Source organism: Salmo trutta, chromosome 15 (assembly GCF_901001165.1).
Source record: "Salmo trutta chromosome 15, fSalTru1.1, whole genome shotgun sequence".
Lineage (NCBI taxonomy): Eukaryota > Metazoa > Chordata > Actinopteri > Salmoniformes > Salmonidae > Salmo > Salmo trutta.
The window spans coordinates 28,203,721-28,223,274 of record NC_042971.1 but is presented as its reverse complement, the minus strand read 5'-3'; the positions used below and the strand labels follow the sequence as shown (position 1 = coordinate 28,223,274).

The following is a 19,554-nucleotide window of genomic DNA, read 5'->3' as shown; positions in this document are numbered from 1 at the left end:
CTCCCCAAGCGTAAGCCTGGATAAGTCTGGCCTGCTGCTTTATTGAGGGCACCATGGTTGCGCTCGCAGGCTTTGGGGAAAAGTGTTAGCGATGATAAATGAGACGACGGTGGAGGGTTGAAGGCCCGTTGCCCAGTGGAGACAGCCTGTAATGCTCTAATTGTCTCTGTGTGAGTGGGAGGATGGCAGAGTGAGAAGTGTTCGGTATGGCGGAGAATAGTTCAACACACAGCCCCATCAATACCAGGATGAAGCGGCCTGGTTTACCATGCAGTTGGTAAAACATAAGAGCAGACTTCAGGGCCAACAGAAAATTAACGAATTGAGAAAAAAGCTACTTAAAAAATGGGCAGATTTAAAGCTGCAGGTTTTTCTGATAAAGCTGTAGGTTTTTCTGGTTTTTCTGATAAAGCTGTAGGTTTTTCTGATACCCAACCAAATTCACAGAAATGTGTTGATAAATCTGTAATTCTCATCGAAAACAAGTCTAAGAAGTTGTAGATCTGTTCTATGTGCTCTATTTCTATGATTCCCATTCTTAAGTTTCATTTTTGCATCTAACTTTAGGGTTTTGTACACCAGCTTCAAACAGCTGAAAATACAATCTTTTTAGTTATGGAAAATATATTTCACAGCGGTATAGATGGTACAATAATTCTCTACACCAGTGGTCACCAACCTTTATTTTTTCATTATACCCCTTTTACTCCCCAACTTCGTGGTATCCAATCAGTAGTTCCAGTCTTGTCCGTACGAGAATTGCAGCGACGGGACTCCGGAGAGGCGAAGGTCGAGAGCCGTGCGTCCTCCGAAACACAACCCAGCCAAGCCGCACTGCTTCTTGACACAATGCCCACTTAACCCGGAACCCAGCCGCACCAATGTGTCGGAGGAAACACCGTACACCTGGCGACCGTGTCAGCGTGCACTGCGCCCGGCCCGCCACAGGAGTTGCTAGTGCACGATGGGACAAGGACATCCCTGCCGGCCAAACCCTCTCCTAACCCGGACGACGCTGGGACAATTGTGCACCGCCCCCAATGAGTCTCCTGGTCACGGCCGGCTGCGACAGAGCCTGGACTCGAACCAGGATCTCTAGTGGCACAGTTAGCACTGCCTTAGACCACTGCACCATTTGGGATGCCTACCAACCTTAACTAAGTCAAGATCACCAAGTCAAAATGCAAGCCGACCTCTGCCGCTCAGATTATTAGAATTTGTTTAACATGAGGTTTGTGCTGTAGGCCCAATACATTAGCACTGCATATTGGCTACGCTTGAACTGCCCCGCCAATGTTGTTCTGCTCAGACCATTTTGAAATGATATTTCAACATTTTAGGTATATGATCACACTGATAGATAATTTGTTGTATTACTTGTGAGGCACAGCTTTTTACTGGACTGATGGCTTGCATCAGATGGTCAGTCAGAGGGGGGGAGGGAGAGAGGAGGGCTGGGGAGTCGGATGCGAGGCTCCCTCCCCCAGCTGATGGCGAAACTTAAGTCAAACTGTATTATTTATGCCTCATGCGCAAATGAACAGTGTTACTCTTACGACCAGAGAAAGAAACATTTCTCTATATTAAAAAAGACAAGCAGCAATAATAATGCAAGCTTATCAAAACACTTCTCTATATTCCTTCATTGCAGCTGCAGGCTGCTTGCAGCGTGAGTGGAATTAGAGAGAACGCACATTTCATGGCTTATAAACCTGTTGAGCAAAGTGTTGACAGTGCTGAATAACTTAATTATAAGCTAACTCATAATAACAGCAGCTCTTTGCTGTATTCGTTGAGTCTTTCTCTAGTCATGGTTTTAAAAAAATGTTGAAATCTCACATTATCAACTTTGCTGTGTGGTCGAGGCTTCATTTACCAGTCTATGGCTCGAGGAAACTGTGCAGACACGGTGATCTGAGTCATCTGATTGGCTAGTGGTAGGCCGAAAGGTGCACTTGATATTCTCTCTGGGCCTGCCGGATAGGCGGAGTTCTACTTTCAGACACATAAAGTGCTTCAAAATGGGAACACCTTGCCTTCCCGGCACTAGGGCTGCTGAATCAAGTGCACCTACCACCAACAGCACTAGGGCTGCTGAATCAAGTGTACCTACCACCAACAGCACTAGGGCTGCTGAATCAAGTGCACCTACCACCAACAGCACTAGGGCTGCTGAATCAAGTGCACCTACCTCCAACAGTGCAAAATGAAAAAAAGTAAAAATGAAAAAAAAAGTAATAATAATAATAATAATATAATAATAACAACAGGAACGCAAGGCGTTATCGTTTTTTTTTTTTTTTTTTACAGAAACGCTTGGTGAGCTACTAGGAATGGCTTGGAGATCGACCGATTGGTGAAAACTGCTCGACACGATAGTTGCATGTTTTGTCACAAACTGATATTAGGCGAAATATTAGAATTTTGGCAACCAGGAAATGCCGGAGCCATTTCTACATAGTGCATCTTTAAAGAAAGATGGGAAATGTGGATTCTGAACCCAATGAAATGCGGGATAATTGTGAAGTATTCATCAATGTCTGATTTAACTCAATAGGAAGTCTATGGCGTAGGAGTGGAGTCAGCGTCGAACGAGATCAGGGGGATAGGATGTGTATGATAATCCCGCCCATGACGCCGCATTCAGATGTTGCATTCATTTTCCCCTTATTAGTGTCCCGCGTCACTGAAGAGGCCAAATAGGAGGGCTAAACAGAGCAGGAGACGTGAGGTAGGCTATACACCAGAGTGATAGGAGGCATCAGAAGATCTGCCGGAAGGGGGATTAGAGAAATGCCGCCCTAACACCTCCGGAGTATCTATCACTGCAAGCCAGCATTAATGTAATGACACTGGGTGTGTTTGATTGACAGGAGAGAAAGAAAGAGTGCTGGCATGGTAATTATGCTGAGGTTGAAGACAAGAATTTTCATTTCCACATTACGCAAGACGAATTCAGCGGGCGGGCAGACTGACACAAGCTGAGAAGAGGGGGATTTAATATTACACGGAGAGAAAGAGGCACTCGCCTCTGCTGAAGACACCCCAGATGCTTTGTGACCGGGGTCTTACGTAAGACAAGGCACTTCTCTCTCATAGTCTCATCCTCACGTGGCAGGAGTGGAGCCAATTCAGCTGGCGATAGAGAATCTCTATGGAGCGTTTGGAATTTGTCTGCAGAAAAACATGTCCCCTTTTGTGAAGGTAACACTTCACATGACTCACTAGAGGGGCTGACATTAATGACCCTGTAAAGTACCATTGTGCTTGTCCCATTCTCTCCTCAATAAATTCTGTTCCAATCTAAAAGCTAAGTGCTACATCGGCATCAGGGGACTCTGTGTTCTTCGTCTGACATTGGCTGAAGAGAGAACGCTCCTTCTGCCTTTGTTACAAAGACGAGGGGGAAGAGTGTGGCCCTCACTTTTAGAGACTGCCTCTCCTTTTGAAGCTAGACTGCAGTTCAATGGCAGCATCCTGACAGGAGTATCACTTTAAACAGCCACGGTTTAACGTAACGCTAGTGAAGGGGAGCTAGCGACTGGAGTCAAACCCATTCAGGATGCGATGGATATGCTTTTTAAGAGGGAGGTTGGGGGGGGAGAAATTCTAATGTAAAATGGAGGAGACTTACCTCAGTGTACTGCTTGCTGGCTTCTCTTCTGGCAGCGTTCTCCTTCAGTCTCTTCTCCTGTGGGAGAGAAGAGGGAGAATGAGTTTAGAGCAATGTCAGTCTGACCAGATTTAGGTGTCGTATATCTCTGACAATCCATGCCTTTCAGGGCAGGTTGTTTTGGGGTGAAATGGCTGTATTTCATTAGATTGTCAGAGATTCCATGAGAGGATATGCTTTCTCTTTTTTGTTCTATGTAGATTTTTTTTATTTTTATGATAAGATTCTCTGGTTACTGCCTCTGAGCTAAGACATTTCCCATGGGTCATAGAAGAGATGGGAAGAAAGAGAGCAGACAGAGGAGTGGAGGTTAGACAGGTCGCAATAGAGTATTGAGAGGCAGCCACATCCTTCAGGTGGGAAAAAAACACCAGACAAATCTAAACAAAATGGCTGACTTGCAAAACACAGTCCAAATAAAGCAGACCACCATTATCATTTGGTCAACACGGCATATTCAGGGAGAACTGACCACAGTAAACGACTTGACACGGGAGTGAAACCCCCCCCAGAGGGGAAAAATAATGATATTGTGTGAAAACAGAAGCCTATTTATATGCGGCGGGAGAATGCATTAGGAAATGTCAGCAGCTGATTCATGAGTTCTTAATAACTGCTCCAAATGTCACTCAGTGAAAACCACAGCTTGCATTAGAATGTATTAGGGTTGAATATTTTCCGGGTATTTTACAAAATGTTCCATCCAGAGAATAAATAAGTACTCCAGTATTTCCCGCCCAAACCGGAAGTGTCATTCTAAAGCATATAGATTTGATTAGAGCTTTGATCGGCATTAAAATGAAAGCCTGATGAGCCATACATTAAATACATTTTATGAGCCCAAGGCCAAATGATTGTGCCATTATCCAATACATAGACTATTGTTAGGTTCTAATTTTCAGAATATCTTTATTGCTAGGCAGGAAACTAAGTGATTCGGGCCATAAACGTTTCTTTCTCCCTTAACGTGACCTTTTTTAAAAAATGGTTTTATTTATTTCACCTTTATTTAACCAGGTAGGCTAGTTGAGAACAAGTTCTCATTTGCAATTGCGACCTGGCCAAGATAAAGCAAAGCAGTTCAACACATACAACACAGAGTTACACATGGAATAAACAAACATACAGACAATAATACAGTACAAAAAAAGTAGTATATATACAGTGTGTGCAAATGAGGTAAGATAAGGGAGGTAAGGCAATAAAATAGGCCAATAGTGCCGAGGTAATTACGATATAGCAATTAAACACTGAAGTCCACAAGCGAAGGTAAAAGGTGAGAGGAGAGCGTGTAGATGAAATAAATAAATAAAGGGGAAATTAATAAAATAAAATAAAAGATGCGAGAAGGAATTATACAACGAGCAAAGTGATGAAGCTGTTTGTATGTGGCTGCTATGAAAGTGAACTGTGTGTGCAGGTGATCAAGAGTGTATTCATTCTGCCGATTCTGTTGAAAAACATTTCTGAAACGGAAGCAAATGGAATGAAACAGGGATAAAGATAGCTGAATTTGTCTAATAGAAACTTGTTTGCAACTGCTGTTTGGACAAATGATTATACCCTAGATCAGCTAGATGCAGGCAAGAGTGTGCAAGGCTCTTACTCCAATTTGTCTCTCGACCTGTGCACCTATATTATCAACTTTCATTTGTAGACTAGGTTGTAGCAACCTTATGATGGGTATAGGGCAAATTCTAGTATCACGTAGTAGCCTAAATCTATCGATGAGCTGGGTGAATGGAATATGAATGACACTCATCCAATATGCTGTAATATAATTTTTATTTATCCTTTAACGAGGCAAGTCAGTGAAGGACAAATTGTTTTACAATGACGGCCTACCCCAGAAATAAGGCCAAGCAACGGTCCTCCCTAATCTTAAACATCACCGACCGCCACTGGTGGGTGTGTGTGTGGTGGGAAGGAGGGGAATGACTGCTGTCCTACAGCCATCCACTCCTCCTCATTTGTCCCTGATATGGGAGGAAGGCTAGAACCTGGCTCTCATTGGTTTTCACCTGGCTCTCATTGGTTTTCACCTGGCTTTCATTGGTTTTCAGGCCACAAGGTATGAGTAGGGGGGAGGGTTTCTAAAGCATTTTACAAGGCTAGCGAGGAGCACAGGGCCGTGACCGAATGAAAATATGGGAATCTACCCTGGCCCGGCCTCCAAACGATGCAGGAAAGTGGTGGAGGGAGAGCGATAGCAAGAGCATAAGAAAGGAAGTGGGAGAAGAGAGAGTGAGTACCAGAGGGAGTCGTGACTAACCAATAAGTTATGGATCTATTAGGACGGTCTAGGGAGAGTAATACATTTTCCCCACTGAGCCGCCCTCCATTAGTATGGGCCACGGCCACCAGACTAGTAACTGCCCATCTAGTTGGCAGTCTGTCAGCATGACTCCGGTCCCTCAGTCAGCATGCTGTGTGCAGTTACAGTAGCTACAGTGGTCCAGAGGGGTTGGCTCTCTACTGTAGAAGTATGGGGGGAAAGTTCAGTTAGAACGTCGAACTAAAATGATCCCATTGTCACCGAAGTCAAATGATGACAACAGTGTTTGAGTAGGGCCTTAGTACAGCCAGAGACAGAGCATTAGCTACATGAGGGATATTTAGCACGCCAGTCAGCCAGGAATGATTCATGTTGGTGAATGCTGCTAATTGATTTCTGGACACGCATCTGAGTGTCAGAGGCAGCGCGCTGCACAGAAATTTAAATGGATTTTTAAAGTGTCTGTTTTTCCCTTCACGCGTCAGCCGTCATCACAACAACCATTCTTGGCAATGCTCGGCGAGCACGACAAATGAACGGGACAAGGCGTTAATCACAACAGCCATGCCTAATAGACGTGCGGGGGGAGTGCCTGCGGCATAACTTAATTGTCGAGACAATGAGATGAGCCACTCGAGGGCCGCCCTTTACGGGGGAGGTGGCTCACCTACACAACACTTCAGCAGAGCTAATGCATGCTTGACATTAACCACATTTTCATCCATAGTTTTTGGGAGTAACGTCATACTGTATTTTTTTTTTTTAAATCACTACAGATGGTGGAAACGGGTAGCTTCAATACAATTTTATAAATGGCGAAAGAATTTGTTCGTTCGACACGGTGGGATCTTTTTGTGTCTGTAAAATTAAGTATGTGAGAAATGGTGGTACAAACGCCTTTAAGCGCAAATATTGATATAATAACCATCATATCGAAGTAAACTTGGAGTCACGCTATGACATGTTGTTGTCCTCCCACGGTGACTTGGGAAACCATGCCGTTTATTAGGCTACAGATGAAATAAGTTATGCTGAACTTCACAGGGTGGTGAGAGTGCACTGTGATCTTGATGCTCCTTCCCAATAAATATCGAGGGTCTTACTCTGGTGACATGATGATTGATGCTTGACTGCCGTTTGACAAAAACAAATATTAAATCGCTTTTATCCATACTAATCATGTAGACTAGCCTACACGCACTGTATCTGTGAGCTGTTGGCTAGAGCGCATGTGCCAAAACCAGAGTAGGCACACTTCTATTTAACTCAACAGTTTGTGACAAAACTATCAGTAGAGTTGAAAATGCGATGGAAAAACATTGAACTTTAGATTTTTATTTGGTACATGAAAACTTAAGCAAAAAAGTACATTGAGTGCACTGTCATCACGCACTGACTTTTATCCGCAACAAGTCCGAAGGGTGGAGAAACACCACTGGTGGGAAAATGCGCATATTTTCTTTATGTTCATTTCAGAATATTCAAATGAAAATCTGTCGGCAATACGATGGAAACCTAGCTACTGTTAATGTTTTCTTAGACAGGAAAGAGGACAGGCCTCAGTTGGGTAGTTTACTCAAAGCCAGTGGCATGTCATGAGTAAAGATTGAAAAAAGTAAGGGGCCTAGACAGCTGCCCTGGAGAATTCCTGATTTTACCTGGATTATGTTGGAGGCATACATTAAAGAACACCATCTGTGTTATGTTAGACAGGCAACTCCTTATCAACAATATAGCAGGGGGTGTCAAGCCAGAACACATACGTTTTTCCAGCAGCAGACTGATCGATAATGTCAAAAGCCACACTGAATTCTAACAAAACAGCCACCCCAATCTTTTTATCATAAATCTCTCAAGCAATCAGTCATTTGTATAAGTGCTGTGCTTGTTGAATGTCCTTCCCTATAAGCGTGCTGAAAGTCTGTTGTCAATTTGTTTACTGTAAAATAGCATTGTATCTGGTCAAACTATTTTTTCCAAAACTTGACTAAGGGTTGGTAACAGGTTGATTGGTCGGCTATTTGAGCCAGTAAAGGGGACTTTACTATTCTTAGGTAGCTTACTCCAAGCCTGAGGGCACACACTTTCTAGTAGGCTTAAATTGAAGATGTGGCAAATAGGACTGGCAATATCGTCTGCTATTATCCTCAGTCATTTTCCATCCAAGTTGTCAGACCCCGGTGGCTTGTCATTGTTGATAGACAACAAAAAAACTTCACCTCTTCCACACTCACTTTACAGAATTCAAAATTACTATTCTTGTCTTTCATAATTTGGTCAGATATACTTGGATGTGTAGTGCCAGCATTAGTTGCTGGCATGTCATGCATAAGTTTGCTAATCTTGCCAATTACAAAAGAAGTTAAGTAGTTGGCAATATCAGTGGGTTTTGTAATTAATCTGATTCAATGAATGATGGAACGGAGTTTGCATTTTTTCCCAAAATTTCATTTAAGGTGCTCCAAAACGTTTTACTATCATTCTTTATGTCATTTATCTTTGTTTTAAAGTGTAGCTTCGTCTTTTTATTCAGTTTAGTCACCTTATTTATACATTTGCAGTACGTTTGCCAATCGGTTGTGCAGCCAGACTTATTTGCCATTCCGTCTGCTTCATCCCTGTCAACCATAACATTCTTCAATTCCTCATCAGGTTGATGAACTAACTTTTGCTAGTAAAGTGAAATACTAGTGGGGTATTTAGCTTTGGGTTAATTTAGTAGAAGGTAATTATATAGCATAAGTGTGAAAAAAAGCCTGACATTGACTACACTGCTAAAATGACTTCATTCTGTTCTATATGAGTTTTCTACACATTGTATATATTCCCTTATCAATACTCACCACAACACATGCCTTTCAAAGGCCAGTCATTGCTACTTCCAATCAAATCATAAGATAATAATCTCATAAAATAAAAATAACGTAGCAACGAGCGGGTGAGACAATAGCATCCAGCAGTCAATATTTATCCCAGCAGTCAATATTTATCCACTGGCAAGAAAAGTACTTTCTCTGCAAATCAGATAAGCTGAGCAAACTTTCTGCAGTTATTTCAGTGGAGAAACGAAGCTCGCTCTGGAAAATATTAACTGAACCTAATCTCCCCGCCTGCCTGTGGGCTCCCAAGCTGTGTGCCAGACTCAGACATGTCTGTTATTTCCATTTAGGTTTCAACCTGCGATATACTATATATGGGATTAAAAATAGAACCTGGAGTGGGAGGGACGGGTGCAGCAGGACAGGCTTTGCCTTCTCCTCTGGGCAAATCTAGAACACTCACATCAGAGTTTGAGCCCCAGTACTGTACTAGCCCACATTCTTGAGCTTTTACTGCAGTGGAACTGAGACGTTTTTTTTTTGTCGCTTACATTTTGACCTTGTTATACATAAAGGCTAAAAAAGGCAATTATATCAATCATGTTTATTGATTATATATATATATATATATATATATATATATATATATATATATATATATATATATATATATATATATATATATATATATATATATATATATATATATATATATAAATAAACAAACATGAAGCCCAATACAAGGACTATAAAGACCACCTAGTTTCTGATAAGTTTTTCTGCCCTAATCTAACAGGTTATTGAATTTAATGTGCAGAGCCCATTTGGAAGCACATTGAAGGCTTGGTCTTGCCTTCCCTTTCATCTGGTCCCCACTGATACTGTGCAGCTCCAACAGCTGCTTCAAGTCATTCCAGAGACCCATCTGGCCCATGCCTGTCCTCAATCACTGAGGTTATAACCTCGGGGCGTGTGTGTGTGTACATATATATATATGCGTATGTGTGAGTGTGCACGTGTCACAGCTGTGACATTTATTTTTCATACAGTACCTGCTGGGTGCAGAGTGGGGAGATTAAGTTAGAGCATTTAACTGGCCTCGTTGACAGCGATTCGTATAAACATCCAACCAGGTGCTAAGGTACCATAAGGGACCTTGCAGCAGTAACAATACAGGAATATATTATGTCATGTACATTATGATTATGCAGTTTGTACTACTTCATTGTCAAGGCTCCCCCCCCTCTCTTCAGTGCAGGAGGATCACCATTAGGATCAAATGCTGCCTTCCCAACTGATGCAGGGAAATAATCGACTAACCTTCTCCTGCCCGAGGCTGCTGTATGGGCTTGTGAAGCAACCGTTTGACGCGGTGACTGCACTAGTCTTACCCTGTGTTTCTGCTTCTGTCATTGCCCGTCCACAGTTTGGCCTGCTTTTTCTGCTTGATGTGATGCATTTGTTTTGACTGACCTTTGACGGCTGTGCGGCAGTCTTCACCTGTGTGTTTGTTTAACGTAATGATTGTACTACAGTCTTACCCTGTGTTTCTCTTTGACTTTACGTCTGTACTCCAGCTTGTCATACTCCTGGTCCTCTCGACGCAGCCTCTCTCTGGCCTCCTCCACATTGATGCCTGACGTGCAATCATCCTCCTCCCCCTCTGTGGCTGGCACGGCCGTCCTCTGGAGCGGGGGCCATTGCTGCACCATCTGGAGAGCGAGGGGCACAGACGAACACAGAGTTAAATCACAACACTGCAATGGTGCCATCTCATTTTAAGCTGGATAGGAATCAACACATATGCACACACAAAAACATTTACCCACACACAAACGCACACATAAAAGAGGGCATACAACAACACACATACACACGTTTTAGTTTCCTTAATTACATTTGCAGCTGGCTGGGCATCAATAGAGGCAACACAACTAAAAATCACAGGTGCCATCTAATTTTCTCTGAATGATGTTAGTGATGGTGAAGGAATTACGCTGAGACTCAGAATTGTAACTTTAAAATGTATACCAATGAAAAACCATTGATTTCAAAGTTTAACAAAACTCTATGCATAAGGACTACTTTTATGTTCCACAGAATTTTACAAAAAAACATTTATAGGAAGAACTGTACAGATACAAAGATTGGTAACAGAATAAAAGAGAGGAAGATTTTACCGTAATTAATAAAGAAATTAAACAATAACTGGAAAAACTGTGCAGATGCAACATTTGGTAACAGAATTACAGTAAAATCTCCCGCAGTTTTATTCTGTTACCAAACTTTGTATCTGCACGTTTTATTAATACAAATGATTGAATAATTTGCACAAAGTAGTCATTGTGCATAGAGTTGGATGTTTTGTTAAACTTTAAAATCCCTGGTTTTTGTTTGGCAGACATTTTAAAGTGAAAAATCAAAGTGTAAATCCGTTAGCGTGGAATTGCCTGTAAACAAACTGGTTCTCTCATTTAGCTGATGCAGAGCCTGAAGCCAAAAAATGGTATTACTGGATCTGACTCAAAATAAAATGGAATGTAGAAAAATGTTTGGACAAACCTGTCCCTCTTCAGTGAAGACTAATTTGGTGTTGACTTGGAAGTTTCTCTTCAGGACTTTCTTGGCCTCCTTGAACTTGGTCTCTTTTTCTGTTTTCTTAATGGTGTTACTGTCAGTTTCCTGTAATGAGAGGGGAAATGATAACAATGCTGCATATATTTACATTTATAAACTGGGTGGTGCGAGCCCTGAATGCTGATTGGCCTATGACAAAACACATTTTTACTGCACTAATTACGTTGGTAACCACTTTATAATAGCAATAAGGGACCATGGGTTTGTGATATACGGCCAATATACCACTGCTAAGGGCTCTTCTTAACCACGACGCAAAGCAGAGTGCCTGGACACAGCCCTTAGCCGTGGTATACTGGTTATATACCACCGCCCATCAGGCCTTATTGCTTAAATAAACCTAACACAATTTAAACTGCTAATGTAACACCTCATAATATTGATCATGTTGACTTCCCTGCCTGAAACACTCAGTCCCTGCTACTCCTGGCTACAGGTTGCTAGACAACTTTGCCATTATGTCAGCAGGTTAAGACGGGAGACTCAGGAATGCTGACCAAGACAAACTAAGCATCTTTACAGAGAGCCACTAGGACTGTCCACACATTGCCTCAGCGGATTTTTTTGCCTAACTGTGCAACAAAATGCATTTCCCAGCCCCTGACAGAGTGCAGTTTTGCCATCTCTATTGGTAGTAAATAGTTTAGTTCTTAACAAATTATGTCAAACAATTTACAGGGCAACTGGCCTATCTTCTGAGGTAGGAATCAAGACGAAGGTCAGTGGTACACTACAGCAGCAGCCTACTCTCTCAAAGTGAGTCTCGGACATGTCTGAGTAAAAAAAGTATATACAGTACAAGTCAAAGGTTTGGACACCTCATTCAAGGGTTTTTATTTTTACGATTTTCTACATTGTAGGATAATAGAAGACAAACTATGAAATAAAATCTATGGAATCATGTAGTAACCAAAAAAGTGTTAAATCAAATATATTTTAGATTTGAGATTCTTCAAAGTAGCCACCCTTTGCCTTGACAGCTTTGCACACTTGGCATTCTCTCAACCAGCTTCATGAGGTAGTCACTGGAATGCATTTAAATTAACAGGTGTGCCTTGTTAAAAGTACATTTTTAGAATGTCTTTACTTCTTAATGCGTTTGAGCCAATCAGTTGTGCTGTGACAAGGAAGGGTTGATTTACCGAATACGGCCATATTATGGCAAGAACAGCTCAAATAAGCAAAGAGAAACAGTTACTTTCACACATGAAGGTCAGAAATGTTAAAATTTCTTCAAGTGCAGTTGCAAAAACCATCAAGCGCTAGGATAAAATTGGCTCATGAGGACCGCCACAGGAAAGGAAGACAGAGTTACCTCTGCTGCAGAGGATAAGTTCATTAGAATTATCAGCCTCAAAAACCAGCAAAATAACTGCACCTCAGATTGCAGCCCAAATAAATTCTTCAGAGTTCAAGTGACCAACACATCTCAACATCAACTGTTCAGAGGAGACTGCATGAATCAGGCGATCATGGTCGAATTGCTGCAAATAAACCACTACAAGGACACCAATAAGAAGAGACTTGCTTGAGCCAAGAAACGCGAGCAATGGACATTAGACCGGTGGAAATCTGTTATTTTGTCTGATGAGTCCAAATTTGCGATTTCTGTTCCAAACGCTGTGTCTTTGTGAGACGCAGAGTAGGGGAATGGAGGATCTCTGCATGTGTGGTTCCCACCGTGAAGCATGGAGGTGGTGGTGTGATGGTGCTTTGCTGGTGACACGGTTTGTGATTTATTTAGAATTCAAGGCACACTTAACCAGCATGGCTACCACAGCAACACGCCATCCCATCTGGTTTGCCCTTAGTGGGACTATAATATGCTGCATATGTGGGAACTCCAAGACTGTTGGAAGAGCATTCCAGGTGAAGCTGGTTAAGAGAATACCAAGAGTGTGCAAATCTGTCATCAAGGCAAAGGGTGGCTACTTTGAAGAATCTCAAATATATTTTAATTTGTTGAACACTTTGTTAAAACATGACTCCATATGTGTTATTTCATAGTTTTGATGTCTTCACTATTATTTTACAAAGTAGAAAATAGTAAAAATAGGTGTCCAAACTTGACTAGTACTGTATATACAGTGCATTCGGAAAGCATTCAGACACAGCCTTATTTTAAAACAGAATAAATTGCCCCCCCCCCTCAAACACAATTAAATTTTTAGCAAATGTATAAAAATAAATGAAATACTACATTTACATAAGTATTCAGAACCTTTACTCAGTACTTTGTTGAAGCACGTTTGACAGCGATTACAGACAAGTCTTGAGTATGACGCTACAAGCTTGGCACTAGAGGTCGACCGATTATGATTTTTCAACGCCGATACCAATTATTGGAGGACCAAAAAAAAACGATAACGGTTAAATCGGCCGATTTTTAAAAATGTTTTTGTAATAATGACAATTACAACAATACTGAATGAATACTTATTTTAACTTAATATAATACATCATTAAAATCAATTACTAGAAAGGTTGGTTTTGTAATTGTTATCCAAATATGTGTTATTCCAGAGGACGATTCACACAGGATTCGTTTTTCCTAAATGTCCCGTCATTAATTTTTTCAAGTTGAATTGACTCTTATGACAGAAGCCTGGGTTTTATTGTATGCGTGAATATATTTCAATGTCCTGTCTGGACCACACTGGTAACTGGCTGCCAAATGTATAGGTGTCCCCATTAGAGGTCGACCGATTTATGATTTTTCAACTCCGATACCGATTTATTGGAGGACCAAAAAGGCCGATACCGATTAATTGGCCGATTTTAATTTAAAAACATGTGTATAAATTAATACATAAAAATAAAATATTTTTTTTTGTTGGATATTTCATTTGTAATAATGACAATTACAACAATGCTGAATGGACACTTATTTTAACTTAATATAATACATAAATACTATCAATTTAGTCTCAAATAAATAATGAAATATGTTCAATTTGGTTTAAATAATGCAAAAACAAAGTGTTGGAGAAGAAAGTAAAAGTGCAATATGTGCCGTGTAAAAAAGCTAACGTTTAAGTTCCTTGCTCAGAACATGAGAACATATGAAAGCTGGTGGTTCTTTTTAACACGAGTCTTCAATATTCCCAGGTAAGAAGGTTTAGGTTGTAGTTATTATAGGACTATCTCTCTATACGATTTGTATTTCATATACCTTTGACTATTGGATGTTCTTATAGGCACTTTAGTATTGCCAGTGTAACAGTATAGCTTCCGTCCCTCTCCTCGCTCCTACCTGGGCTCGAACCAGGAACACATCGACAACAGCCACCCTCGAAGCAGCGTTACCCATGTAGATCAAGGGGAACAACTACTCCAAGTCTCAGAGCGAGTGACGTTTGAAACGCTATTAGCGCACACCCCGCTAACTAGCTAGCCATTTCACATCGGTTACACCAGCCTAATCTTGGGAGTTCATAGGCTTGAAGTCATAAACAGCGCAATGCTGAAAAAAAAGTATCAAACGTATGCATTCACTACAGTAAGTGGCTCTGGATAAGAGCGTCTGCTTAATGACTAAAATGTAAATGTAAAATTGCGAAGAGCTGCTGGTAAAATGCACGAAAGAGCTGTTTGAATGAATGCTTACGAGCCTGCTAGTGCCTACCACCGCTCAGTCAGACTGCTCTATCAAATCATAGACTTAATTATAATATAATAAACACACAGAAATACGAGCCGGGGGCATTAATATGGTAGAATCTGGAAACTACCATCTCGAAAACAAAACGTTTTTTTTTTCTTTGTGAAATACGTTCCGTATTTTATCTAACAGGTGGCATCCTTAAGTCTAAATATTCCTGTTACATTGCACAACCTTCAATGTTATGTCATAATCACATAAATTCTGGCAAATTAGTTCGCAACGAGCCAGGCGGCCCAAACTGTTGCATATACCCTGACTCTGCGTGCAATGAACGCAAGAGAAGTGACAATTTCACCTGGTTAATATTGCCTGCTAACCTGTATTTCTTTTAGCTGAATATGAAGGTTTAAAAATATATACTTCTGTGTATTGATTTTAAGAAAGGCATTGATGTTTATGGTTAGGTACAGTCATGCAACGTTTGTGCTATTTTCGCAAATGCGCTTTTGTTAAATCATCCCCCGTTTGGCGAAGTTGGCTGTCTTTGTTAGGAAGAAATAGTCTTCACACAGTTCGCAACGAGCCAGGCTGCCCAAACTGCTGCATATACCCTGACTCTGTTGCAAGGGGTGACACATTTTCCCTAGTTAAAATAAATTCATGTTAGCAGGCAATATTAACTAAATATGCAGGTTTAAAAATATATACTTGTGTATTGATTTTAAGAAAGACATTGATGTTTATGGTTAGGTACACGTTGGAGCAACGAGTCCTTTTTCGCGAATGTGCACCGCATCGATTATATGCAACACAGGACAGGCTAGATAAACTAGTAATATCATCAACCATGTGTAGTTAACTAGTGATTATGATTGATTCATTGTTTTTTTATAAGATAAGTTTAACGCTAGCTAGCAACTTACCTTGGCTTCTTACTGCATTCGCGTAACAGGCAGGCTCCTCGTGGAGTGCAATGTAAAGCAGGTGGTTAGAGCGTTGGACTAGTTAACCGTAAGGTTGCAAGATTGAATCCCCGAGCTGACAAGGTAAAAATCTGTCGCTCTGCCCCTGAACAAGGCAGTTAACCCACCGTTCCTAGGAAGTCATTGAAAATAAGAATGTGTTCTTAACTGACTTGCCTAGTTAAATAAAAGGTTTTTAAAAAATACATAAAAAAATTTAATAAAATATATATAAAAAAATTTAATCGGTGTCCAAAAATTCCGATTACCGATTGTTATGAAAACTTGAAAATCGGCCCTAATTAAATCGGCCATTACGATTAATCAGTCGACCTCTACTTGGCACACCTATTTTTGGGGAGTTCTCCCATTCTTCTCTGCAGATCCTCTCAAGCGCTCTCAGGTTGGATGGTGGGCGTCGCTGCACAACTATTTTCAGGTCTCTCCAGAGACGATTGATCGGGTTCAAGTCCAGGCTCTAGCTGGGCCAATCAAGGACATTCCGAGACCTGTACCGAAGCCACTCCTGTGTTGTCTTGGCTGTGTGCTTAGGGTCGTTGTCTTGTTGGAAGGTGAACCTTTGCCCCAGCCTGAAGTCTTGAGAGCTCTGGAGCAGGTTTTCGTCAAGGATATCTGTACTTTGCTCCTTTCATCTTTCCCTAGTCTCCCAGTCCCTGCCGCTGAAAAACATCCCCACGGCATGATGCTGCCACCACCATGCTTCACCGTAGGGACTGTGAGAGGTTTCCTCCAGAAGTGACGCTTGGCATTCAGGCCAAAGAGTTCAATCTTGGTTTCATCAGACCAGAGAGTCCTTTAGGTTCCTTTTGGCAAACTCCAAGTGGGCTGTCATGTGCCTTTTACTGAGGAGTGGATTCCATCTGGCCACTCTACCATAAAGGCCTGATTGATGATCTCCACAGAGGAACTCTGGAGCTCAGTCAAGTGACCATCAGGTTCTTGGTCACCTCCCTGACCAAGGCCCTTCTCTCCAGATTGCTCAGTTTGGCCAGGCGGCCAGCTCTAGGAAGAGTCTTGGTGGTGCCAAACTTCTTGATGGAGGTGTGTTCTTGGGGACCTTCAATGCTGCAGAAATGTTAGATACCCTTCCCCAGATCTGTGCCTCAACATAATTCTAAGGACAATTCCTTCGACCTCATGGCTTGGTTTTTGCTCTGACATGCAATGTCAACTGTGGGAACTTATATAGACAGGTGTGTGCCTTTCCAAATCAAGTCCAATCAATTGAATTTACCACAGGTGGACTCCAATCAAGTTGTAGAAACATCTCAAGGATGATAAATGGAAACAGGATGCACCTGAGCTCAATTTTGAGTCTCATAGCAAAGGGTCTGAATACTTCTGTAAGTAACGTTTTTTAATCTTTAATACATTTGCAAATATTTCTAAAAACCTTTTCTCACTGTCATTATGAGGTATTGTGTGTAGATTGATGAGGGAAAAAAACAATGAATCAATTTCAGAATAATGCTGTAACGTAACAAAATGTAGAAAAAGTGAAGGGGGTCTAAATACTTTCAGAATGCACTGTAGATAAATAAATTATCCGTCAGTCGGGGTCTCAACTTCCTGTTGAGAGTTAGAATAGTAGAATACACAAGGTGCCATATTTGATTGTGCATCAGCAGTTTCTCTCTTGTTATGTCAGTCCCTGACAGTAGCTCAATTAGCCATGTCAGCAAAAAGATGGTTTGATTGGTAAGTTATTCTAGCCTGCTATCATGCCCGAATGTGCGCCCAGCGGCCCTGACCTCCAGGGGCCCCCATTCAGGAACCCTTGTGATTTTGTTAGTCACTCTCAATCAGATATATTAACATGGCATGAATCATGGAAAAATGTGTAGAATTGCAAGAAATTAGCTATAAAATTGCTACAACATTTTCTCCTTCCCATGGCATGAATCATGGAAAGTTGTGTAGAATTGCAGGAAAGTAACTTTAAAACTAATAAGTCTTGTTTGGTTACCAAGGCAACTACTGTCACAATTAAAACTTGCTAGCTACTTCTGTGGATGTTGAAAACATTTGTACCTGCAAATGTGTTAAATGATAGCCATGGTATAAAAAGGATAATTAACTCCGGGCTCTGGAAAATAATACAACTCAATGAAAGGTTAGTTCCTCAACTTGTTCATTATTATTCAAGAAATGAACACATTTCTAATTAGAGGAGCAATTGAAATCTGGCCTAAATACAACCTGTCGGCTGTACAGCGTTCCAATGTTTGCCCAGATTTAGATCTCTGGTTAAGCGGTTGACAAGGACACTAGGCAATAACATAAACAAAGGGAATCTGATGAACATCTTTCACTCCCGAATTGGCGTTTCGCGACAGTGATTATCCCCTAGGAATGATTCCGTGTGAACAAACGATGTTGTCGATGTAGTCAAAGCAGGAGGGTAAATCAACTTTCCTTGACACATTCCAAAGAATGTCCTCCATATCCAGAGCGATAGAGGGCACTTTGCCTAGGGTCTTAATCAAACCCTTGGAATATGACTTGACGAACCAGCAGTAGACTCTGCTGAGCTGGCACTCAGAAGATAATAATCTGACATGCAATATTTATGTTAAGAAACAATTTTTCACTTCAGAATGACCTAGGGCTACAAGGCGCTGCCTCAATGGCCAGCTTTCAGAATTTCTACCACACAATTTATGTAGGCGTTCTCACTAAACCATATATTGATGTATTTGGGGTCCAATTGGCAAGGTGGTGCATTTTATGGTTCAATAAATGTAATTCCTCCCTTGGGGACATAGATCGCCATCTTCAATTAGGAATAACTGATGTGAGCTTTTGTTAGAGAGAAAAACGTGATTAAAAAACATGTGGAGGTAAATTTCTTTAAAACAGCCCACTAAATTGTTGGCTATTATGCTGGGATGCCTTGTCATACCGAAAGATATTAGATTTCCCCCAACCAAACGAAGGAGAATTGTTAATTTTCTCAATAGAAATAGAATGAAAGAATTAATAGAACGGACGTCCCAACTCAATGACGCGATAATGGGTGGACTGGCAGCCATTTTCAGTGTACCCAAGCCAGGAACTAAAAGCAGAAATTGTACTCTTCAATCAGTTGGGTCAACTCAACTGACATTACAACAAATACATTCCATTGCATGAGCCACATCAGTAAGCATAATTTGAATGAACATCCCACATTACCATGGAAATCCAGCATCACTTGATAGAACATTCCAAATTAGCATGAAAATCATTTCATCACAATACCAGGCCATTGCGAGTGTACCCATGAGTTTCCCAGTCAAATTGCCAGGGTTAGCGCTTCCAAGCCAGTTCTATTAATTATATTTCTATGACTCATACTATTCATCTATTGAAGGTTCTCTTTAGTCATCTCAGAAAATAAGAGAGCAAACCATTACATTTCTATAGTTTGTTCTGCTGACAAACCCAGATTCTGCCATCAGAAGGTAGTGCCATCAATTTCGAGAGCCCTTTTCAAAAGACACATCAAGTGTTCTGAACAAAATGAACTTCTCTGCACAACAACGGACACTAGCAGACTACTGGAGCAATGCAATAATGTGTGG

At 41.1% G+C, this 19,554-nt stretch overlaps 1 protein-coding gene across 2 annotated transcripts in view; it reads right to left on the bottom strand.

Annotated features, from left to right (window-relative positions):
- ddx10 (DEAD (Asp-Glu-Ala-Asp) box polypeptide 10) overlaps window positions 1–19,554 on the bottom strand; it is a 70,549-nt gene that overhangs the window by 16,832 nt on the left and 34,163 nt on the right. For both annotated transcript variants that reach the window (XM_029690833.1, XM_029690834.1), the window contains exons 14-16: window positions 11,330–11,449; window positions 10,309–10,479; window positions 3,635–3,691 (exon numbers count right to left, since the gene is read on the bottom strand). In XM_029690833.1, the coding sequence (XP_029546693.1) occupies window positions 3,635–3,691; window positions 10,309–10,479; window positions 11,330–11,449 (348 nt within the window). The remainder of the gene's footprint in view (window positions 1–3,634; window positions 3,692–10,308; window positions 10,480–11,329; window positions 11,450–19,554) is intronic.